This window comes from Toxotes jaculatrix, chromosome 9, assembly GCF_017976425.1.
Source record: "Toxotes jaculatrix isolate fToxJac2 chromosome 9, fToxJac2.pri, whole genome shotgun sequence".
Lineage (NCBI taxonomy): Eukaryota > Metazoa > Chordata > Actinopteri > Toxotidae > Toxotes > Toxotes jaculatrix.
In genome coordinates this window covers 8,299,612-8,324,929 of record NC_054402.1, presented here as the reverse complement: position 1 = coordinate 8,324,929, position 25,318 = coordinate 8,299,612, and the positions used below count along the sequence as shown (strand labels likewise).

At 40.0% G+C, this 25,318-nt stretch overlaps 1 protein-coding gene across 1 annotated transcript in view; it reads right to left on the bottom strand.

Moving 5' to 3' along the window:
* Positions 1 to 23,945, bottom strand: part of zmp:0000001236 (mastermind-like protein 2) — a 33,332-nt gene extending 9,387 nt beyond the window's left edge. The window contains exons 1-2 of the mRNA XM_041046996.1: positions 23,786 to 23,945; positions 22,701 to 23,156 (exon numbers count right to left, since the gene is read on the bottom strand). Of these exons, the coding sequence (XP_040902930.1) occupies positions 22,701 to 23,111 (411 nt within the window). The 5' untranslated portion in view covers positions 23,112 to 23,156; positions 23,786 to 23,945. The remainder of the gene's footprint in view (positions 1 to 22,700; positions 23,157 to 23,785) is intronic.
* Between the last annotated feature and the right edge of the window lie 1,373 nt (positions 23,946 to 25,318).

Genomic DNA, 25,318 nt, shown 5'->3' with positions numbered 1-25,318 from the left:
GGCTGGATGTGGATGGATGATAATGATGATTATGTTGATGGTGTCGTAGTGAGAAGAAGAGGGACACTGAAATTATCTATTGCATTCAGAGGATCGTACTAGTGGCTTTGCATTTAGCTTAGTAAGCACAAACTGTTATACTTAACATTAGTGAAGACCATTTTCAAAAGCGTAATTGCAAATAAATCACTTTCCAGGTAACCATTTGGTTTATTTTAGTACATTAGTAGAATCTACTAGCAAACACTTGAAACTTGCATGAACTCTGTGACAATGACCAGTTCAAAGGCAGAGGACAAACCCATCAAGTTCAGGACAAAAACAAAAGGAGAGCTAAGGTTCAGGAGACTTGTGTCAACGTAAAGCAAAAGGGGCCAGCTGTAGTACTGCAGCTGGAGACAGAATATACAAAACTACAGCTGATGGTGCATTCAAGGTCACCCTGCCATCTGAAAAAGTACATAAACAAAAAAACACTAGCACTGTGAAAAGTAAGAAAGTAAGTTAAAATGTTCTTGTTCAACATGTGACTGTCAGATCTCTTATGTCGGAATTGTTTTTGAATGCACCAACAGTGATTTTTCAACATGGTCCTTACCTGAAACTGTATTATCACATCGCGATAATTTGATGAAATGAATGTATAGAAAATGAGGGTAAGAAATTATTAATCATTTTTCCATGAATAGTTAATTAATTAACTATTAATGTAAAGTGCTTATTTGTTCTTAATGGGCAGCTAAAAGAAATGTAAAATGAGTAGTAAGTGTAGCGTAATTCAGCCTATGCCTGAACAGTAGATTTCTATGTATTTTTAAATAAAATATTAGCTCAGTTAACTTTTTGTGTATTAAAACAAGCAGAAACTGCATCGTTTGCAAAATAACTATTTTTAAGTTAAATATACTTTGACATAAAAGCAAAGCTCAGCTGAAAAATTCTTAACTAGAGACTAGAGAGAAAAATCCTGTCCGATGATGTAATGACAGCCTGGTTGGATGAGGCCAAGTTAATACAGAAAGTTACAGACACACATACAGTTTTAACTTGGAAATCTTCCTCAAGTTAATCAACAGTATGTCTCATTCACCAGCTCCCTTTTGCCATCGTCACTCGTCACTGAGATCCAGACTATTAAACGTTGTGCCTCTCCACATACGACTGGACATCTGTTTTTCTCCAAAAACAGATGAAAACAGGCCTTCTAGTGTGTGGAGCTCATGCACACTTTTTCTCTCGTTCCAGAGGGCTCTTTCTGGAGAAGACAGACAGGAGTACTCCTCATGGTTCAAGGCACTGTCTGAGAAAACACATCATGAATAATGGAAAGGACAGTGGATGTGTTGCAAAAAGCCATTGTGAGACAGTGTTGCCTCACTACTGCCTCTGTGCCATTTAAAAAACAGACCGTGGTCAAGAGTGGTTCAGAATTCAAAGCAGAAACTTCTCAAAATGTTTGAAGTTGAGATTTTGTCTAGGTTAGATCACACATGCATCCTGATATTACCATTTGGGTAAAAAAAAAGGGCTAATATCCAAGCGTAAACACATATTTTCCTTTACATTTCCAACAAATAAAGGATCATCCTGCTCACTCAGTGCTCAGCACTCAGAAGTAGTGGCCTCCTAGCTGGCCTGAAATCCTCATGACAGATCTCCAAGTGATCTGAAAATAGATTTTTTGATTAACATTTAATGAGCTTAGAAGCTCTGAATCACTTTGAAAGTGACTCCTGCTGCATGAGAAACTCAAACATATGTATTATATACAGCCCTTCTTAGACATGAAAGCATAACTGCCTTTTCTGGTTGGCAAAATGTAATTCACCCACTGTCAATGTCTATGGTAGCAGAGAGCACAAAGTTCGTTATAAAATCTCTCCTCTATACTTCACATTGGTACAATAAACAAAAAAGAACTAAATATACACATGTATACATGTGTTGAGGATCATAACAAGGTGTAACTGTACTTTAATTAACCTACTAGCAGACACACAATTAGCTGGAAAATTATTTTAATAAGCGAAGCCAGAGTGGATTTCATTTTTGAAAATAACCTTTTCAATGCTGCTTACAGATGCCCTTTGACTGTGGCAGCAAGGAACCTGACCTTGGCCATGTCAGCAGAGGCTATCTATTCCTGGGAGCTGGGAGGCTGGTAGCTTGTGTGTGTCATGCTGAGCAGTGTGGTGACGCTGAGCACTGTGGATGGGGCTCGGGGTGAGCCATAACAGGGACGCAACACCAGGCCTCCTGGTACCATCTGTCAGACCCGTGGCACAGCCCTCAGAGCCATGTATGCTTCAAGGGTATAGGTTTGAAAGCGTTCGAAGGTTTTGTGTCTGTGCATGTGTTTGAGTATGAAAGCGCAGCTCAACAAAAGCTTGAGCTCACCAGCCTTTAATCTATTCACCAGAGTCCTGAAACATGTTGCAATCCGCTCCTGCAAGAGTTAGAAACCTTCCTCTCGGCATTTGACATGGAAAAAACAGCCCCAAAATAAAGGAATAAATACGACTATTGTGTTCCTAGGGAGACATAATATTTATGCGGTTCTGCAGGTTGCATACTGTTGCAAGAGGGGATTTCAGCTAGTTTATTGCCAGATAAGAAACAAGAGCCCTCAGACCAGTGCCAATGATCAGCTGTCATACAAAATTCAGCTATCTGCTTGCAGAATGCTGACAAAGTGTGGAGGGCTCAGTTTAATTATAGGGTTTCCACTAGCTGTCTGAAGCTGTAAGCCGTGATACCATATCCAGAGAAACTGAATCAAACGTCCTGGATAACTTGAAGGATAACTGCAAGGTAGGGAAGCTGAGGAGTTGCAACTGCAGCAACACAGTATGTACATGATCAGGTCAGGAGGGCTGTCAGACTCTGATCTATCTTTGCTGTAAAACATTTTAATTTTTTTTTTTTTTAAGTTTGTTACAAAATCATGGCTTGTTTTTGTAACAAACATGTAAGGTGTGCACAATGTGTTTGATACTACAAAAACAACAAAAATGTTACAGGATAATCATTATTAGATGCCATCAACAAGAGGAAGGCAATTTTGCACTTTTGGTTCGGCTTTAAGCATTTTTGTATTTTTTAAGCTATAATCCTCACATACACTTAATTTAAAAAAATAAATAAATAAATAAAAAGATGTACATAGAGCTAAGAATAAAGGAAATGATATCACTCTGAGGGATGCACTGAGGCAGCAACAAGCAATTGTAATATATTTTTTAAAAATATGCCACATCAGCATATCTATTGAAGTAATGTTTAGAAGAATAATTAGCTGCCTCTTGGAAACTTTTGCAGGATTAGAATTAAAACAAATTTTAAGACATTTTGTTGGATAAGTTAGAGGCTGACAAAATGATAACATCAGTAGGCCTGATCTGTTTTTACATACCGAAAATTAGATTTTTCCATTTTTTTTCTAAAAATGGAGCAAAAGAAGAAACATATTTAATCTGTTTCTATAGGGCATGTGCCATAAGGTTGCAGAGGGATGTGAGCATAGGTTCATAGTGTACTTTCCTAATCAGGCTGGCGCGTGCTGGGACGAAGCAGCACACTGCAGAGGTGGGCTACTTTTGGCTCATCAGCACTTTGCATCCCCACACTTCCTGACACAGTTGTATTAGATTGAGGCTGCCCTCCAGAGAGCAGGCAGGAGAGAAGGATGAGCAGCAGCAGCAGCAGGAAAAAAAAGAGAGGCAGCTTTGTGGCAGCCTCTGGGAAATGGGAAGAGATGATAAGAGCTCCTTTGAAGAGAAATCATCCATTATGTTTACTGAAGGCAGATTTTTTTAACAGTTACTGTAGCTCAGCTCCAACATTCCATGGAGAAACTTGCTATATTTTAACAAAAGGCAGCTTGCACACAAAAAATCCTGTTGGAGACACTTCACATTTAAATATCAGCTCTCCATTATCCAAATGCAAAGATTAAAGCCAGTATTCCAATAAGCCCTTGCTTTGGCATGCCCTTTCTTCAGAATCAAACAGATGAGTTTAATATGATATCCCCAAGGCTAAAAGAGGGAGGAGGAAGCAGCTCCGAAAATATGCATGGATCCCAGAAGAAAATAAGAGGGGCCCCTAAAAAAAAATAAAAATAAAAACAAAAACAAAAACAAAAATAAAATAGAAACAAGCAATGCTGTTATTGCTTCTGTCACTGGTCACAGTGCACCCATTACAATGATGAGAGACCTTAACTGAGGGTGAGCAGACAAAGTATGTAAAACTGCTCTTGGATAGCTGCATCCATTTCAGTTATCTAAAAATTCTTGCCCTTCCCAAGTAGTTTTATTGGGCTGTTGTAGATAATATTCATTGATTATATACTGATGTGAGGTACGTTGAATTCAAGAGCTGTGGTGCCCTGGCCCCTCAGGTTCCCAAGAATGCAGGACTGCAGTGAAGTGATCCTGGGAACTAACATGGGGCGTGTGAGCATGTGTTTGAGGGGGTGGGCAGACACTGTCAAGGCACCACCGCAGCACCAGCTAGGCCACGCCACTGCAGACATACCACAGGTCACCAACATCGCAGTGACAAGCTGTCACATCACATCACCCATGGCCATGTGGCTCACAGAGCTCCTGACACTGCTGTCGCCTCTCATCTACATGTCATTCTTAACCACAGAGACATTTGCTGAAGAGGACTGAGGGTTCCCTGGACTCAGGAGCAATCCCGTGCAGCACGTACCACTGTGGCTTCCAGAGTAAAAGGGATCCCTTCAATAAATGATTTAAATCTGAAAACTACAGGATGTGTTCAAATTGACTGGACATAACACACTGAAAAATCATTTGAGGGTTTTAACTGTTACAACCACTGGCCACAACATCATTTTTTTAATTAAAGACAGCTGCCACCTTAGTCTTCACTTAGTCATTGTAACGGACAGAAAGGCAGGATGGACAGGAAGATATATAACCATTTAACAGGGCCAGAGCTGGTCGCAAATAACCATACAGGGCTTCCTTGTCAACTACATATAGGCTAAGCTGCTATTGTAGCTCAAAGGGTTTAATTTAGTTGTAACACAAGCTCAAATTCTCAGTGGTCCAACACGCTAAGTTGTGGAAACACCCTCTATCAGCTCTTGCAATTCCAATCCACTTCTAAAGTGCTACTTGCTGAGCACCAAAAATGACAGGACATGATGTATCTACCATAATGACATGTTTCCTTCAATCACTGTATGTGCCCCGTCTGTTTAAGTGGGAGAGGTAGGAGGTAAGAAACAATTTTCAGGCTGGGAAACTGCTTGAGGGTCTGAGAGGGTTAACATAAATCAAAACATTAAAGGATTCTTTCCAGCAAAGTCTTAAGAATGAGAAATTAACAATCCTTGCAGACACCAGAGGTCACTGTGAGCATGAAAGGATCAAAGAAAAATCCTCAAGTTAACAATCCTGGATTGTTAACTTAAGGTTATTTACTGCGTTAGAGAAGGTAAACCAGGACAATAACAGCACTGAAACCTGAGTCTTTACGAAGCCTCGAGCTATATGACGTTGGTGAACATATCAGTAACTCTAGGTTCCACAGATTTTTTTGTTTAACTATGACATGACACAATAATGTAATGAGGGAAGAGGTGAAACTAAGACATAGAAATGAGGCCACGAGATAGACCGTTCGATGATTTTTGCTCCTCTGAAATCGAATTCCTTGTTAAACACATCTAAAGCTCTCCAAGCATGTTTGTAGCCTTAAAAGGCCATTGCCATACAACTGCAAGTACCTTTTTCCCAGCAACTGTCAAACACAAGGCCTGCCTCCGGTCATGCCACAGGAAAAGGCCCATAAGCAGGGAACAAGTTCCCTTCCTGTTTTCAAAGACGATTCCTATGGCATGCAGAGTCGTTTCCTGCTCACTAGGCTCATTTCACCATCTCAAACATCTGGCTGCTCTTCAGCATGCAGCTGCAGCACGGTGAGAGCCAACAGTGCCACTGCTGAGTTGAGCAACACAGGCCTGGGCCATTCCAGTCATATCTCTGGCCACTACAAAGAACACCATCATCATCTAGCTTCATTAGCTTATGCGAGGCATGCTAACAATGTCCATTATTAAGGATCTGCACTAACTATAGATGAGATTATCTTCCATTGTACTATATTTATTACTTGAGACCTGTTTATGTCCTATCATTTAACTATTTGAATTATGAATTTCTTGATGCTCCCTTTCAAGTGCAGTGACTATATGTCCAAATCAGGGAACAATGTTCGTCAATATCTGATATGATTGCAGCAAAGTGCTCTTTAGCAGCATTGCTGCGGCGATTTCCCACTGAAACAAGGATCCATTTTATATCCCATGGGAAACCTGGGCTGAGTGGTTAATGCTGTGCTAATGCTGCTTCACTCAGCCAGGTCTTGATAAGCCTCATGCTTTTAGAGAGGGGAAACACATTTAGTGTTTTAAACCGCTTCAATGGAGAAAGCTTGGAAAAATCCACTGGTTGAAAATGGTGTACTTGTTGAGTTTTGTCATCTCTCTCAGCTTTCACTTAAATTACACACACACACATTAGGACAGGCGAGCAGTCACACTAATCTGCACTCATGCTCTGAAACAATCCTCGGATAGTTCGGTTTGAAAAGGGACTGCTGCAGCTAGAAAGTAAGAAGAAAAAATAAATGAGTGGGAAGCTTTGTTTGACTCCCACTCCTATCAGTTCTGACATTCCAAATAAGGCCTGTGTAGACCAGCGCTAGCAGAGACGGACCCAGAAAACACTGCAGAGCTCTCACCAACTCCAACCAAGGAAAAAGTGTATGTGGAGGAGCATCGGGGGATCATGCAGCAGAAAATATGTGACCTCTAAAAATTTATCAGCAGCCTGACATTTCCCAGAAGGACAAAAACAAAACATCACATGATACTGATATATCTTAGATATTAGTTAGATATCATCACCCATGAAAAACAAATAATTCAGGTCAATTCAAGACTGTTCGCCCTGATTCCAGATAGCTGTATTTTAAAAACAATTGGTTTTCACACTGTGGAGACTGGTGAGAAGTCTGTGGATTGACTTTGCCACGAAGAACATAAAACCCATGGGAATCATCTGGTAGAGCTCTAAATTAATAGCTACACTAGGCAATTTTGAACACTGCTGGCTCCAAATGTTGGTAGGAAGTAGCTGTCTGCTTTGAACCCAAATACTGAGAAATCATGAAACATGCTGTCAGTTAACTGCATGTTATATTCTTTTTTACAAACCAAGGCCAGTCTATGATCATGAAATTAAAAAAAATGTAGCAAATAAAGCAAAACACTGAACAAAACTGAGTGCATGCGTGTTGCTGTTTGAGAGTTTGACAGTTTTATTTCTCTCTTTAAGTCCCATTAATCAATATTTTTATATTAACACTGAACCAGATTATTATAATGTGAAAGAACTTGCCCTTGGTAGTGTACCCACATAGAATAGTATCTTATTGTTTTGGTTAGAGCACATTTACTGTTTAGTTTGGTCTCACCGCTCTCATCAACCTTGTTTCCAGTAGCAATCAGCAATCAATTTTCAACACATAAGCTCTGATAAACCCTTTTTTACATTACTTTCCCAGCACCAAACATTAGACAGACAAATTAAGACTAGCAAGTGAAGAAAGTGTAACATCTAAGAGCTCAAGAGTCACATATTTTTAGATGGTGGAGACCAAAACAGAGATAAAAGGAGACTGAATACTGGACTTGAATCTGTCACTGAGCCAGAAACATAACTTCAAATGAATTCTGATGTTTTAATTGAATATGCAAGTAGGCAACTGTTTGTGAACAAATTTATAAGACGAAACTATGTCAAGACTGTGTCAGTTCTGCCCCCCAGTGGTTGAAAATGGATTAATACAATTCCTTCCAGTGTACAAAGAGATGTCTTCTGAATCGTATTTGAGCATTTCAAGGTAAACGAGACACTCTTCTCTACTGCTGCCCTAAATTTCTGCTAACAAGGGTAGCTTTTGTACACTAAAATGTGTATTCTCCTGCACATGTAGAATAAAAACTAAGACATTTCATTCCAAGGGTTGCCTAAATTGCTTTCCCACTGAGCCCTGCAGGTACTGAGCTCAGAAGTGTCTGGGCGACTGGTGGCTCCCACAGTGGCAGGGAGAGTTCAAGGTTGTAGCAGAGCTTATGTCTCTGAGCAAGTTTCTGCATGTTGGCAGCTCTTGTGTGTGTGTCTAAGTGGGCCTTGTGAACCAACGCTTTAGGTCTTTTAACATGTCGCAGCTGGTGAGAGAGAGAGACACGGTGTGCTCTCAGGTAATCTGCCGAGGTGGAAAAAAACAACTTTCCCATAACATGATAATTGACATTCATTCAAAGTTAAGGGAAACACAAAGAAACCATTGTGATTTCAAGCTGATTAAGAGGATTTTTGCTCATCAAAGCAGTTGTGGAAAAAAAAAAGATCTCCTAAGCATCCAATCTCAAAGTCAAAATAGTAGGTTAGCATAGCAGATAAAAGCGGCTCCTCTGTACCTACAGCGGCATCTGGTCAAGCAAACATCTAGTCCGTTGCTTGGAAATAGACAAACTGTTCTTGACAGTGAACATTTTGTCAGGGGTTTAAAGTCCATGTCCCAGTTCTACTACCTCCAAACACATACTCCATCCTCTCACTTTTCTAAATTCTCCATACCTAATTAAACATGTGAGATGAAATTTTATAACGACAACTACAATGAAAAATACAATTCTGCTACTACTTAGAACAAATCAGTAAACTCTCAAGTACCTTGTATTAATGCTCGCCTCATATTACCCAACCAAACAGACAGTGAACCCTCAAAATGCAGCAAAGAAAACTGCTCAGACGAGGGACTCACAGCCATGTGGCTATCATCACAGCATCTGCTGAAAGAAGAAAGCTTAGAATCTGGCCAGGTTCCCTCTGCCCATTCTGTAGGAATGGGCTGTGGAACAACAATAACCTAACCAGACAGAGGCTGTCACATGTCAGATAAACCAGCAGATTGCAGTAATAGTAGAAGTTGGAAAAAGTTAATCAATCTTTCACTTCCTGTCTACTCTGCACAACTTCCCCAGCCAACATAAGGCTCTTACTGGACACTGAGCAAAACTGAACATTTGCACGTTAGATTAAAAAGTAAATATGTTGGAGAAGTGTGAATGGCATTACGTCTATTTACAAGCTATTCCTCATCTTGTGTGTGATTCAATAACAAAATCCTGTGGCAGTGAGGGATTTTAGTTTAAAATGCAGCTCTGTATGAGCTTACCTCTGTATGCTGTTGGTAGAAATGTCATTTAAACAAAAGCAACATCTACCTTTGCTGCCAATGTGATGAGATTCAGGATATCACATTATACATTATGCTACTGTCACATTAAATTACACCCTGTTGGGCCAAGGCTGTGTACATGGAACTATCTGCATTTCCATCCCAGGATATGATATTTGGTCTGGGTGGAAGAGATTATCCTGCTTGCTTGTGTGGATTTCACAGCTCAACTGGCAAGGCGTCCCTTCACTAGCTAGACAGCTGTTTTTTTTTCCCCCTTCGCTTTGACTACTTCAGGCAAAACAGATGAGCCTGGTGATTCAAACTCAGCCAAGGCAGCATAATGGCGGGGAAAATTCCCTCTTACAAAAGGAATTAATTCACTGGGAATGACAATGAGGACAAACTCTGATAAACATAAGTGTCAGTATTTTAATCAGTGTTTAAAATAAGTGTCAGTATTTTAATCAGTGTTTAAGTTGCTCTGGTACAATGTACTATTAAATATTAAAAACATTTAAACACTATCTATTCTGTAGGTCAGTGACCATTGAAGGACCACTGGTTCAATTATGTAAAATAAAACAAATACCGTATTGAACTGTTCCTGTAACAGGGATGAACAGAATAGTTGATGGAAAGCACACAAAACTAAGCATGTCAGCTAATGGCATGTTCCACACCTGCAGGTGAGGTCCTGCACTTTGAGTCAAACCAGTGGCCCATACCAGTACGACAGACAATACTGCAGCTCTAACATTCATTGCCTGTAGGTAGTGAGAGTGTTAAAATTGCATCAATGTTCTTTGTCTATAGCAGGCAACATCAACATGTTTACATCTTCAGATTTAAATAGCTGATGGTGCTGCTATTATTTTCCTTTTCTTTCCATCATATATCATAACCAGATATCAAGCAGTATCAGTACTTGCATGAACATATTTTAGGTTTGAAACCAAGACTAAAATTCAAAGACTTGAATAAATTCACATCAAACTAAGGCGCCTAGTGTCTTAAACCATCATAGTGATAAAACTGAAGTGCAAGATATTGACAATGCATCACAGTATTAGCATGTCATATTCATTGTTACAGGACAGTGTTTACAGAAAATATTCTACAGTACATGATAGAAAATGTTTCTGCTCTTCAAGGAGATACTCCACCCAACTAGAGTGAAGGAGGACATGAAGTTAGGAAAATGTGCGCCTCAATTAATTTATCACAACTGACCATGCTTGTGTGTAGCTGAACCACAGAACACCACGCTGTTAGGTTATGGCATAAAAAGGCTGGCTTTGTTGCCGGATGTGGGAAAAACATCCAATAGACTCTAAAAAAAGCACAGGAAGGAAACTGGGGGTGGGGTGGCAGTGAGTAGCAATGGGGGTGTGGTGGTGGAGAGTGGGAGTGAGAAAGGAATGTTCTCTTCACTCTCTCTTTCTCCTTCTTGTTATCATGCACACGCACACATAATAACCCCACTTTCTCACTAACAGCTATGAAAAGAATGCAGCATCACGGTTTTTCTCTGTAAGCAGGGCGGCAGGAGAATGAGCCTTTACTTGCTTAAAGACTGTTTGCCATCTCGATTAAATATGAACAAGTCAGCCTAAATAATTATTATACATTTTTTATGGTATCTAATATTTCATCAAGGAAAATGTTTCTTTCATTTAACTCACCTTACTGAATTCAGCTTGGTATGGTCTTATGTGTCACTCTTTGGAGCGACTGACACAGTGGAAAATTGATGGAGAACAGTTGAATAATTAATTGATTAATGATCATTGGGAGGCAGCACTTGACTGAACACATGCTTTCCCTCCTTGTGCCAGATATAGTCTGATATGACGTAAGTTCTAGGTCAGCTTCACCAGCATAGGCTTAATCAGAATTTGTTCTGTTGTCGGCCACTCATGTTGGGTGTAAAGGCCAACAAGTGGAATACACACAAGATCCGGTCTTGCCCCAGCTTTACCACATTTTGATGTATTCTTTTAAATGCTTAGAAATGTTTTATAAAGATATCACACATTATTTAGATTTACTCCACAAGCAAACATAAAAGTTATTTCCATGTAGTTGTAGGTTTCACTTCCTTAATTGCTTTAAGACTCGTTCTCTGCTTCTGGAAGCAACATTCACCAGGTGGCTTTACCAGATGGCTTTAACATACTTTGTACTTTTTTGAGAGTGGAGAACATGAGTTAAAAACTTAAAGAGGCTAAAACAACAATTGAAGAGAATTAGGAATCCTTTCTATAATACCACAAGAGTGTGCAAAGGCCTCTCAAGGACAGGAAGAAGGTGAAAATAAAGGCCCTTACTCAGAAAGGAATTCCCTCCCTTAACTTCCCTTTTTTATTATGGTTTTTATTTTCACTTAGTTTAAGCTGAAAGTACACGTAAAAACCATGGAAAAAAAATCTCTGACAAAGTGACAACAACTGTAAAAAGGCACAATTTTCAAAAAGATAGTATTTAATCCAATCATATAGCATGGGTTTAAATTTTTCTGGCTACTCAGTGTGTTTGCCTAATATTTAAACTTCAGGATCAGGGTCTCTTGCAACTGCCATAAATGTTATGCAAATCACACAACAGTTACCTTTGTTTACACAACTTCAACAATTTTGTCAGTGACGAAAAAACAAGACGATTACTTTAAACTGGAGCAACAGTATATTTGAAAGCAAAATCATTTATCAAAGCTGAATCATCAAATCAGTTTCCAGTATGTGCCATGAACAGCACATGCTAAAATTAACATGAAATAGCCACCAAGCCATGCTGCACCTCTGTCACTGCAGGCCTGCTTCCTGTTAAAGGCAGATTGTAGATTATTCGAAAGGGCGGATAGAGACCAGAGATCCTCCCCTGGTTTCACCTCCTGCGTGTGCTGTCGATGCAACAGCAGTGTCTGTGTGCCTCTAGGCAAGGTGGAGAGAGAGCAGGCGCCAGAGCATAGCTCAGGACCGTGACACCTCACCACAGCAGTGCACTAACACAAACATTCCAGCTGCCACTTCTCAACCTTATTGGCAGAGCTAAGGCAAGAAACAAGACCATCTATGTTCCTCCTCTAGACCCGTATCTGATGCTCTGGACATGCTGGTCGACGACTTCGAAACATGTGAATTAGGATTTGACAGCTGTGGAATTTTTTAGTCTGATACAGTACTAATACCTGTATTTTGTAATGAAACAGTTGACAGTCGGAATATTGTGATTGATATTTAGTTACTTTAAATCAGACCATAACTAACAATCCAGCAGTTTAGCCAGATTATCCACTACTTTATCTGGAGGTACAACTGAAAGCAAACACATTCCTAATGTCATTAAAAATCTCTTACTGAACAGGGAAACTGTGTGTGTGCATAACTAAGGCAAGTAGGGTAGGTCAAACTTAAACTGTGATGGATGTTTACAAAAGGTTTGAGTTATCATTTTGCTGTTTTCTTCTAAGTTTGGCTCACCTGGGGTTTAGTTTTAAACCTGTCTACTGTTCAGATCACTTGTTTTTTTTGTCCAGTCTGACTCTTGTTTTTGGCAGTGCTGTAGTATTTCCTGATAAATCCAGCTTCAAAACCAAAAGAAACAACATCCAGAACTATGAAAAAAAGATCCAAAAAGGTTCTACTAAACCAGAGTTAATGTCTCCAGCAAAATCAAAACTAATTAAGACTCTTAAATTAAGACTAACTCAATATTGCTTAAAGTTGACAACACTGAAGGTATCCGATATTTCATAAAATAGCAACATTGGCTCAGTGTGTTGGTTCAACTTCAATTCAGATGCTCATGCTAAGGATGGAGCAGCATTCACCTTGTATGTTTTGCCACATATTGTCACTGCTGAGACAGAAAGAAGGATATGCACACAAAGACTTTTTCTTCAAAAAAAAAAAAAAAAAAGATTAAGAAAAAGAGATGTCAAGGACTGGAGACAAAAAAAACTGTAATAATATATACTTGTGCTGAATTTGCTATTAGTTCCTGACATTCATTTCTAAACCAGTGTCAGCAACATTTCATGCATGCAAACATTGTCTATATGAAGTAGGTTTATGACTTTCACCTTTCATATATTTCACATCTACAATATTCCCACAAGGACAACTGTAGCAAAGAACAGAACATTACCACGATGCAAATGGAGTTGAACTATGACTTAGACCCCAGAGCACAGGAGCGGGAGGGAGAGAAGAAAAAGTGAATGCTTGTGCCTCTTTTCAGCACTCCGCAACTTTGGAGCCTGGGAACTTCAGCAGCTTGGCCGGGCTCTGAGAAATATCCTGAGCTGTAATGTAAACATGTCTGAACTCTGATCTAGCGTGGCCCTCCCCTCCCCCCTTCCCAGTTTAACCCTGCATTCTGTGCGAGGGGTTTGCCAGTGACATCAGGAGCCCACTTTCTCATTTCCTGAGCGGGGTAATGACCCTGGGGAGAATGGGCTGTTTGAAGTCCTGCAAATAAAGCTTCTTTGCTCTGAACCCAATTGTTCCTCTGCAGAAGAGCGAGATGGCTGATTTAATTTGTGGTTTGAATGGTTCCGTCTGATAAATAGATCTTGTTGTGAAACTATGAGGCCCAACAAGCCTGAAGTTAAGATTTTCAGAAAGGTGAGGACAGAGACATTGTGTGAGCATGGTCACACATAAATGGACACCCACACCCAGTTCTCCAGTGGCAACTGTGATAATCAGATCTGTTTACAACATCAGCTACACAAGTCCAGGAAACTGTGACATATCAGGTAGCTGATTGTCAGATAAGTGTGAGAACAGTTATAGATAAGCTCCTGTTTATCCAAGCACACAACTGCTCTAATTCATCTCCCCAAAAAATAAATCTTTTATAGTGCTCGAATTTAGTGCACAATATGAACACCAAAACCAAACACACATCATTAATACTGGGTTAAACCAATGTCTATTTTCTAGGCCTTGTCTTTTTGCAGCAATGTGTTTGCTTGCACGCAATTTGTTCCCTCAATTTACGTTCCATGCACTGCGCATAAAATACACCTGAACATGCTGGTTCCCACAGGGTTCCAGTTTCAGCACTGGGTAGCAAAGCACTTGTGGAAAGACACTCCAAGTCCCCCCCTCCCCTGCCGTCTTTTTCCTCACACACAATCCTGCCCTCTCTTCAATTAAGTCAAGCAGGAAAAACCTGACAAACCTCAAAGAGCTCTCTCAGCAGAAGAAATCGCATCAGGCATGAACGGATACCTCTACAAGGCCCCTCTGAAGATATAGATGTACATAAACATGGTCCTTTCCTTATTCTTCTTCTGCATGTTTAAATTCCTGATGATGAAAAGTCATGAAAAACATGTTTCCCCAGTCAAATGGTTATAATAGCTACAATGAGCACTAATATATTAGTCCTCCTAAAATTCCCCACTGACTGCAGATGCACAGATTATATATTTTTTTTGTGTCTTTAGGTCCACATAATGCTTGATAATTCAAACAAAGTGCTGGCAACAACGGGAAGCATGCTGAAAGCACAAATCAACAACAAAGGGATACAGTGGGGACTCTCTAATCCAAACCCCTTGGGAATGGAGGTATTTCAACCCAGTGAAATGTTCACTGGGATGAAACACTGAATCCTGAGGTAATTCATATTCAAAACATGAAACAAGTATCTACGCATATTCACAAGAGTCTATTGCAGAATCTAATTTGCAGTTGGAGGATCACCAAGGAAACTTAAACAATTGTGAACCATTTTTGGAGCTCAGTTTCAAATTTAATTTTAGGTGAACTTATTAGATTACAAGGAGTTTTAGATAAATATAATAACAGACACGTCTGAGGCTACAACTAACTCGCTGTAAAATGTTAGAAAATACTTAAAAATGCTTAAACATTCTTTTCACAGTTATTCAATTAACAATAACATTACACTGAGAAAACCAGCAAATACTCACACTAGAGAAGATTAAACCAACACGTCAGGCATCTCTGTTTGATAGATGACTTAAACAATTAGCAAAACTGACATTAATTTCCTGTTGATCAACTAAATAATCAAATGTTTCAGCACTACTAGACAAATAATATCATACTTGTTTTTTTTTTTGTAATCATGTGAGAATAAACAATGCCAGACAGATATACATGACCTGTTATTCATTACTACAATGAATATAAATGAGCAGTTTCGACACACAAAAACAACAAAGCCTGCACCACCAGGGAGGACATGTTGCAAGACTTATGTTGATCATGTATTTTCTACAGTGTTAGCATGGTATCTGAAGGTAAAGCAGTTACCTTCAGATACCATGCTAACACTGTATCTGAAGGTAAAGCAGTTACCTTGCAAGCTCTGCTAGAGACCCTGGGCCACAGCCAAGGACAACAACCAGATATCTATGGAGGAAAGGCTCTTAACCCAGTATGGGTTGTGGTTCCAGTACAACTACAGGTTAAATTCACCCTAAAGACCAAGCTGTTATATATATATCGTACAGAAACAGAGCAAACCTGGCCCACCTGGACTGTCAGAGGCCTATGTTCCTCTGAGCATGTAAGCACTTACAGTGTATCATCCCTTGAAGACTGAGGATGTGATGGGTCTACTACATGATTTCGGCAGCACTCTTCAAAGACAGATACAGCCTTTCCATAGGCTGCTGAATAAAACATGAGGCATGTGCAGCGGGGTGGGTTGTGTGTGTGTGTGTGTGTGTGTGATGGGTGGTTGAGTGGGTATGTGTTGGAGTAGGGAAGTGGGAAGAGGAAAGAGGGAGGGAGGGAGGGAGGATGAGGGACTTCTTAAAACGCCACTACTAGAGATGCTGTATAACAGATGATCCATGAATGCCTTTGATTTGACACACATCCTCACTGCCCTGCTGGGTGTTTGGAAACTTCCATCATTCTTGAGTCATATGTTCTTCTTTGTTTTCTTATGTTTTTTTTTTAAGTGTGTGTTTTTAAGTGTGTGTTTTTTGGTAGCATGGAACTTGTTAACAACACCTAAATTAGTCCAGAAAAGAATGAAAGTGTGCTCATTTCAGCAGAAGGCAATACAAATCTTGCCAGGTACAGAGATGTCCCAGATTCACAGAGCACTATTTCCAACACGCTGCTGCATGACACCACATTTGCTGAGCCTTGTCTTTTTAAGAGAAATTATGCTGGATTTTTTTTTTCTTCCTCCACCAACATAACATTGAATGTATCATCCAATCAAAACTGGACATTTTTACATCGACAACACCAACTTAAACAGATTTATTTTATCGAAAAGGTCACCAAGTAAAAAAAAAAATGCAATTTAAGTCTTATTAGTTTTATTCGCTTACTTCCAAGGTGGCTGATTATAGTGTAGATTTAATACAGTTCCAGCCCAACAGATCATTGTAACAAAGGAAATTAACATGATCAGACTCTTTCCACTTCTTAGTGCTTAGATTTTCTATAGAAAATATTGCATTGATAGATAATAATACAGTTCACATGACAGGGAGTACAATAAGGACCCTATACTTGAGTCAGACAGGGATGTTTTTATGAAGTACTAATAAATGCTCATCTCTAATCCCACCTTTACTCTGCTTTGCCACCAATACACCTGTGTCACATGTATGCATTTTTATTTGCCCTGAGCAAAGCCTTTAATTTGACATTTTTACTGTTCTCCTTCATTATCTGATACAACTTACACTCAGCTCATGGAAGCTTTTACTGTAAATCTGTTGTCCTGGACAGCCAGTGTCTCATAGGTCTTTTCTGGGAAAAATCCACTGGTGCACAGGAAGTGATACATATTTTCTGGCATTAACAACGCTGTTTGGAGCTGGGTAGTCAACAACAGCTACCCAGCCAAAAGCAAAAAAAAAAATCCACAGATACACAGATTGATCTCATGGAGGTAGTGAGACGCAGCACTACAACATCTGCTTAGGACTAAAGATGTCCTCAAAATCAAAAACAAGAATCTCTTGGACAACCGCTTAGAATTTCCTTTGACATACTTGGACGTGATCCTACTAGAACTAGTGATTTATTGTAAATCCTGACTTCTGTCACCACGACACTGGATAATATTAAAAGCTGTAGTTTACAAGTCTGAAAATACATTTGCTATAATATTTTCAGTATCTGTAGTCATTAACCGAAAGGGATTGAAAAATAAAGCTCCTCTGAGAAATGTCAGCTATCAGTGAACTTTGTTTTGTGCCACTTAGAAATCTGGTCACTGGGTTGGCTACCAACAGAAAAGCTTGTTGAAGCTTGTACTGTGCTCTCCCCCGAGGACATAGCAATCATGATCACAAAATTTATGTGTAGCTAAGTTGTTTAGAACGCATGTACGCTGATGTTATCATAAAACTATGTTTACTGGGGATAGAGACATTAATTTCATGCATGATTTAGCCAGAAGATGATACAGTAGCTATTAACGAAGTCAGAATCAACATACTATCCAAACAAATGTCCTACAGAGGCAGTAATTTCCTGGAAACTGACAAGCCACAGCATTAGTCTTGTGTGTGTGATATTAACCTGCCATTTCCCTTTTCCTTATAGACAAGCTGCTCTTACGTAGATCTAGTTGGTGCTAAAAATTTATGAACTGCCTGCAGATATGAAGGTGGAATGTCCAGACCATAATGTTACATGGCCCCAACTTCTATTACATAAGTCAGTAAATCTGGCTGATGTGTATCAGTAAGAAGCCGCTGTCATGTTTCTCTGAGTGAAATGCAAAGATGATCCTTTCTGTTTATGTGGTGTCAATCAGAGGACACAACACCGAAGTTTATGGCCGGAGGAGCCATAACAGCCACTTTGGAACCATGTTACTGCCTGAAACTTATAAGGAAATACTTGAGTAAATGAGTATAAAAAGAACTATTTTGAAAAAAAATAAGCAAACATCATCAAATGATCATCAAGCTTCAATCCTATTCCACCACGTACTTCACTCTCATCCCTGTGGGTATCATTTTGTTAAATTAAATGTACTGCAAATCATAAATAGATATATAAATGATTAAATCTTTCAGTCTAACAAGTTTGCAGCATTTGCACAACGTATTATTATATTCTCAGCCATCTAGGGTCCAGCAGCGTGCACTATCAATAAACACCATTTTGTCTTAATCATATTTTTTTCTGTCATAATAGCTAAACCATATCTGAAAACATCATGAAAACAGAGCACTGTGAAATTTATTACACTCTAAATGTAGTTGTATTTTGCCACAAAAAGTCACATTTGAATGACAGAACGTTTTGAACACATATTCCACACTGAAGGATGCACCATACATAAGCAGAATTGGATTGTGGCTGTGTTGAAACCATATCTTGGAATGAAGACTAATCCCAAATAGAAGGAGGAGATAAACAGATGGCTTTACTACAGTATATGGAGGCCCATCTTAATGTCTTTTAATCAGAGCACTATGAGATGCTCGACTCATCTCACAGCTACAGTCTACACAATGAGACAAGCTTAATCACATCAGGCTTACACTGTAACCATGCTGTCAATAAACAGCACCCGCAGCAATTTCATTCCTCACTAAAGGGGACTTAAAGTAATTCAGCATTCAGATCAACTGACAGCCAGCTATCACTAAAAGAAAAACTTTGGCTTTCCCATGACAACATGGAAGTGATCTGTGGGCTGAACATGGATCCTTTCTGCATCCACAAGGTTGGATAAAGCTGTGGGCTTCACTGTGGGTGGCCCCCATGGACCTGGGCTAATTGTTTCACATCACAGCAGAGCCAGGCTGAGATCAGACCACCGGCAGCTCTGATTCAGGCAGTCCAACAGCCAAACAGGGTATGCCAGGAAACACTTACGGTGCACACCCCACCCCACACTCGCACACATGCACACACTCTTCATCCATCATACATGACCACGAGAGAGTACAAGGAATTTCTTTTTCTCCATGGCATTTCAGTAGACTGTCAATCCACTGGTCAGCTGGACGCTGTAGTTACCTCCGCGATAATAAATTAAGAGGTCATCACTCAAGCTGGTTGAGCAAAATGTACTTGAAATACAAAAAGGTGTCACACAAATAATTTGCAATAAGAAGGAACTATCTTCAAGCTTTTAAAGCCCAATGATTACTTTACTAACAGTCTTCAAATATTAACTTTTAATTCAGTATTTAATACAGTGCTTCCCAGCTTTTAGACTCTTGACCCCAATAACTCCCAAGGAAAAAAAGGCTAAACTAGAAGCAAAGTCTGAAAAAGTAAACCTAATTTTGTGTAGCAGGAAGTTTTTTCCTCAAGGATCTGTCATCAAAAGTGCAACCAATTGGAGTTGCCAGTTTTCAATTATTCATCCAAGGTGTTGCAATCGTGCCAAATTAACACATAAAGCTTAATAGCATTTTGGCATTGTGCCTTCACTGGGTGGCCCACAGTAGGGTATGACAGGAAACATAGGGAGCGAGAGGAGCATGACATGAGAACAGTTCTTTGGCCAGAGTTGAACTGGGGACGTTCCAGTTACGTGGTTTGAGTTTTAGACCACTTGACCAAGATGCATCATGCTCCAGCTTTCAAAAAGAGCTGCTGCCATGTGGATAACACATCGCGAGAGCAAAAACGTAACACGCAAACACAACAGCAAACAGAGCACATGCTGCTCTAGGCCTATAGTTCCCAGATCTGTCACTTGAACGAGACTGGGAAATAACAAAATCCTCCCAGTGCACACAGGACTGTTAATCACCAGGCATCTCTCGCCTACTGCTTTTTCAAGGCCTGTTTGACTTTAAGTAAACACGTGCAGGAAATGTATTCAGTGGCTCTAAACATTTATATGGGGGCCTTGTGCTTTAAACAGTTTCATGGCCAGCACATCTTTCAAGAAGGTGCTTAGTGAGCCATTTGTTAAACGCATGATAATAGGGCATGACAATGCATGGCATGCTACATGCAGCGAGGCCGTATCGGGTCTATGTTTGTTAAGCCTTTAGTTTCTGTACTACTCACTATCTGTATCGTTGATAGACAGTATAATATGGTTGCTCGATCCTGATCTGATGAAACTGAATGTCTGTACATTGTAATACAGGGCTAATGTTTTGTAAGCTCTACTCTGTGACCTATTTCTGTGATGAATACATTTTCTGATACAGGTATGAGGGGAAAGACTGAAAAACTGGTTGTGAAAAAAAAACAATCTAAAATGTGAATATCCAAAAGCTTTCTATGAGTTCATGCAAGCATTAAGGAAAATCAGTTTATGAGTATAAGTAAGCGCTCATCTCTTCTTTCCCGTTTCTCCAATTTCATCTAAGAGAATATCCTTTGTTAATCTGGTCTCAATGAGCACCGTTGTTAAGTGCTGCTCACTCTGCGCTCCCAGCCAGTCATAATCCATTGTGTTGTTTGCCCCTTACTTGGTGTACATTTCCATCGCAAATTCCAATGTGAACAGTCAATAACATGCACAGATGTGGCCATTGTAGAAGCCTTACTTTTTAATTCAGAAGAATGTAGTATGGTGAATTACAGCTGCACACCAGGAAATATTTGAAACAAAAGTTTTGCTGTCTTTGTTGCCAGAGATGATAGAAAAATACAGCTTTTCAGTATTTGGTTGCAAAGGTTTACACTTTACACATTTTGAATAAATTCAAGAAAGAACTCTCTGCAGTATAAATGCTGGATAGATGCCTTATAAATGTACTAAAGAGGATGTCTGCATTTGCTGTTGTTCTGCGTGAGTTGTGAAAAACATTAACCTCAGGGTTGATGTAAACACGTACGCCAGGACTTCATTTACTCCTCACCATGTTGCTGCACTCATCATTTTTGTGTACAACACGCTTCTCCAGAGTCAACATCAGTTGAAAATGAAACAGTGCATGATAATGATATTCCCTGACCTCTTTTAGACAGTCTGTATAATCCATGTTGTTGTGTCTTGCCTCCCATCATGTTGCACGGCTGTACTTGTACCTAACACCATGAAAACAAAACACATCGAATGCTAGAAAGCTAAATTGCACCAGAAGTTGCGGAAAATGTACTTTTCTTGTATATTAAAGTCTTGATCAAGACATCAGCTAATGCTTGACATGTAATAGAGTGCATCCGATGCCCAATTCCAGTAATGACAATAAATGAACTGACAAAACAATCATTGCTGCCCTTTTATGGCTATACTACAAAAAAATGACACTGTTTATTTTTCCATCCAGCATCTCAAGCAAATCTAGCGCAAGAACATCTGCAAGCTTTCACCCTTTTGACATTATACTGAAACACTGCTTGGGAAATAATTCATAGTCTTGATGCTGAACTCCCTCATGCCCAATGAAAGAAAACAACAAAATAAATCTCACATCTTTCTGACTGTGCCCTTAACAGATGCCATACAGGAAGTCAGTCCTATCAGCACTAGCAGGCACACAGAAAGCCCTGCTGTGTTTCAGAGTCAAGTCTCCCTACTCTATGTTCTTTGCAGGGCTCTGCTGTTGTGGGAGAACATGCAAACTACACAGCCCTTTATTCTCAATGTACTTTGCTCAGGGGATTCTCAGAATTTACTAAATGAGCCTTGAAACTACTCAAATTAAAGTCTCACACTTAAAACAGGATCTCCCAGAAACAAAGAAACAATGAACCAACTTGTTAAGAAACACTTTTCAATGACAGGCAGCATCCTCTCGAAAATCTGCTAATTAATGTTGCACATAAAGGAAACTGAATTTTCTGCACAGCAAAATGGGGTAACTGTGCACATAAAATGGGTTAAACAAGCCACAGAAGGCATCTGCATCCTTCTGTTTGGATCGGTAGCACAGCAGAGATGCTGATATGGTTTGCAGTACATGTAAAACATCCTCATGGCCCAATGACCCCAAAACTATTTCCTCTGAATGGATTGCTTTGCAAAAAAGCTTTGTGGTTCTGTATCATCCCATCTACTTCAAGGGCTCCTTTAATCAGCAGAATCAGAAACCTAGAGTTTATTACTCATGTTTTAAAACATTTCCTGCCTTTTGTGCATTTGGTCTGGATTTGGTTGTTCTGGAAGTTTGGACAAGGCCTTAACTGTTTGTTTGACTCAAAGCAGAATAATGTTTGCGTGATTAAACATTACTTAATGAATTATCAGTGAACTAATTACAGCTCTCAGCTGACCAGCAGACTGACACGTTGCTCAAATACCATGCAGGAAAAAAACGCTTGTAATCGCCCATGGTCTGTTTTATTTTCATGAAAGTCCAGGCAGAACTTTGTTTAGTCATAAAGTGTCAGCAGTCATAACACCATCATCCTCATCATCATCACCATAATAATCATGATCACCACAAGCATTACAATCATTGTTGGTGATAATGATTATTATTTATCATCATCACCATTGTCACCAAATGGGGTGCCCCCAAAACTCACCGCTATGCGCGTGGAAATCTTCTGATCGCCCTCTGAGACCTTTTGCTCTCCGTTGGACCTGCTGTACTCTGGAGGCTGCTGGTTCGATCCACGACTGCCCTTTGCCTTTCGGTTCCCAGGCCCTTGGTGGACTATGTTGAGCAGGTGAAGCGTACTCTCGTGCTCCCGGTCAGAGCTCTCGGCCTGACCCCGCTGGTAGCGATTCTCGCAGGTGGAATGGTGCCTCCTGCACAGCTCGATGCGGGCGCGCAAACGCTCCACGATGGCGTTGTGCAGCTGTGGCACCGCTGAGCCTCTGGAGGTGGCCACCACCGGCCCGTTGCCGACCCCACTGGGCATAGTTCCTAAACCGACACCCAACATGGGTACGAATGCCCCTGGAGCAGACTGAGCGGGGGTCGCTTCTCCCATGCCCGCAGGTCCCCGACAAGTTTATAGAGACTGAGGTCCACTGAGCTTATAATGGACCACAGTACGGGCATGAAAGAAAACAATACGTATGAACTAGGCTTTGATACCATGTGGAAAAGAAAAATACTAGACTGCACGCACAAACTCACAAGAGAGAAAGAGACAATGTAGCCTGTGGTATTTGTTAACAGATTTGCGCAATTATCTCGTTAAACTGGTGGGAAATTAAATAAATGATTAAACACACTTGCCTATAAAGTAAGATAAGGTCAGTATAAACTATTCTACGCTCCACAGAGGCATTTAAAAGTCCCAGTGTTACAAAATATTATTAGTGATTTCTTCCTCAAGGGTGCTACTATGTCAGCTTATAATTAAAACTGAAATGATTTACAAACATGAAAGGCTCATGGATTCACAGCTGGAATGAATCCGCTCTTGCTTAACGACTCGACCTCTGCTCACAGATAAATTATATTCAGTATGAAATCCCTCACTTCAGTTTCACCGAGGGGTACATCCCTGGCACATTTCAGCTCACTTTATCTCAAACGTGCCACACTAATTCAACAGTCAAAAAACCAGTAAGGCTGCCGACAATAAAAAGTAAGCGATCGGTCGCCAAAATAGGAGAATCTACAAACACACAAAACCCACTAAACTTCAAGACTCACGGCATTTTTGTTAGAAAATTAGTCCTTTCTCTCTGTCTTCCTCTTTCCATCCGGATAAGAAGGATCTGGTTGAAAATTACAAGTCAAAAACCACGCAGTCGAAACGCAAGGAGCCGTTGCATAAACCGATTGAGATCCGTCTCAAATAGTCCATTGGCAATCGTTTGTCCGTGTGGTGCACCGAGGCAATAGCGGAGCTACTATACACAGACCCTCATTGTATGAACATTCCTCTTTTGACATGATACACTCATATGAATGTGGATGGGTCCAAATGCACACTCTAGTGGAGCGAAGGGTGAACTGTCCTGCAAGGCATGGACTGTGACAGGAAAGGGGAAGGATCTCACTTACGTTTTTTTAAATGTTTTAACTATGGCACTAACGTTGCATCTGCAGATTTATGGTTTGACGTCCTCTTGTAATGGCGTTTCGTGGTCTCTTAACAAAAATAATAAAAACTGTAGTGTAGGCTTCTTGTACTCGACTACAAGGCCATACTGGTTTACATTTGGCGTGTTCTGTTGTTTCTACAATAACAGAAATGTCACAACAGTTAAATAGAATATGACACAGTACAAGCTCAATTAGTCACACCTTAAGTCATATTAAACCTTGTACACGGGGAATCAATAGCTTACAACATCAGATATAGGTATTCAGATATAATTAATCTCAACAGAAAAAAAATCTGTTTGGTTGTAGTGCAGTATTAACGTATCAACTATATCTAATCTCCACACGAAGAAAATAAACACTAAACAAACGTGTTTATGATGAGTTACAAGAAGAACTAATGCATTTCAATTTGCGGGTCAGTTGAGCTCCACTGACACTGTCTGCTCAGCCACACGTTGCCCTCTAGGCTGGAAAATAAAACTACGCAAATCAAAACATTAAGAACTCACATTATATTTCTAATGAAGGATCAAATATGAAGCATACTTACATATTAATTGTTGCAGATGACCTCCCGTACAGGTAGAAGGACTACTTTTATCCATCGACCGGTGTGGAGTGAACAGCACATGTGCCAATAAACCAATTAACCACTTCAAGTAGCTGATTGGCTGACTTGCCGGTACACATGTTGTTCAAATGAGGTTTCCCATTTTCTGGGAACTGAAAGCGGCTGCTGTGCATGAAATCTATATGAACTGCAAACAATTTCAGCAACATAAATTTGTATGTCTCATACAGAAGTTGACTGCCCACTTAATGTGTACACAACACCTTTAAAGCTGAGGAAAATCTAGGCTAAGAACATTTCAAATTATTCAGAATTCAGAGAATTCAGTTGGTTTTGCATCTATCACCTCTCACCTTAATTCAGTGTAGCAGGCATACTTCCACTCATTCATCACCTGGTAATTTGAGCCGAGGGTCATAGGTGGCTGCAGACGTGCCCACCATGTAGTAGATGAACTCTGAACTTTCACACTGAAACTGACAGAGACAGGATGCATGTTTTTGTAAAGCAGAAGGAAACTGAAGCACTCAGGAAAACCACAAAAACATGAGGGGAACATGTCC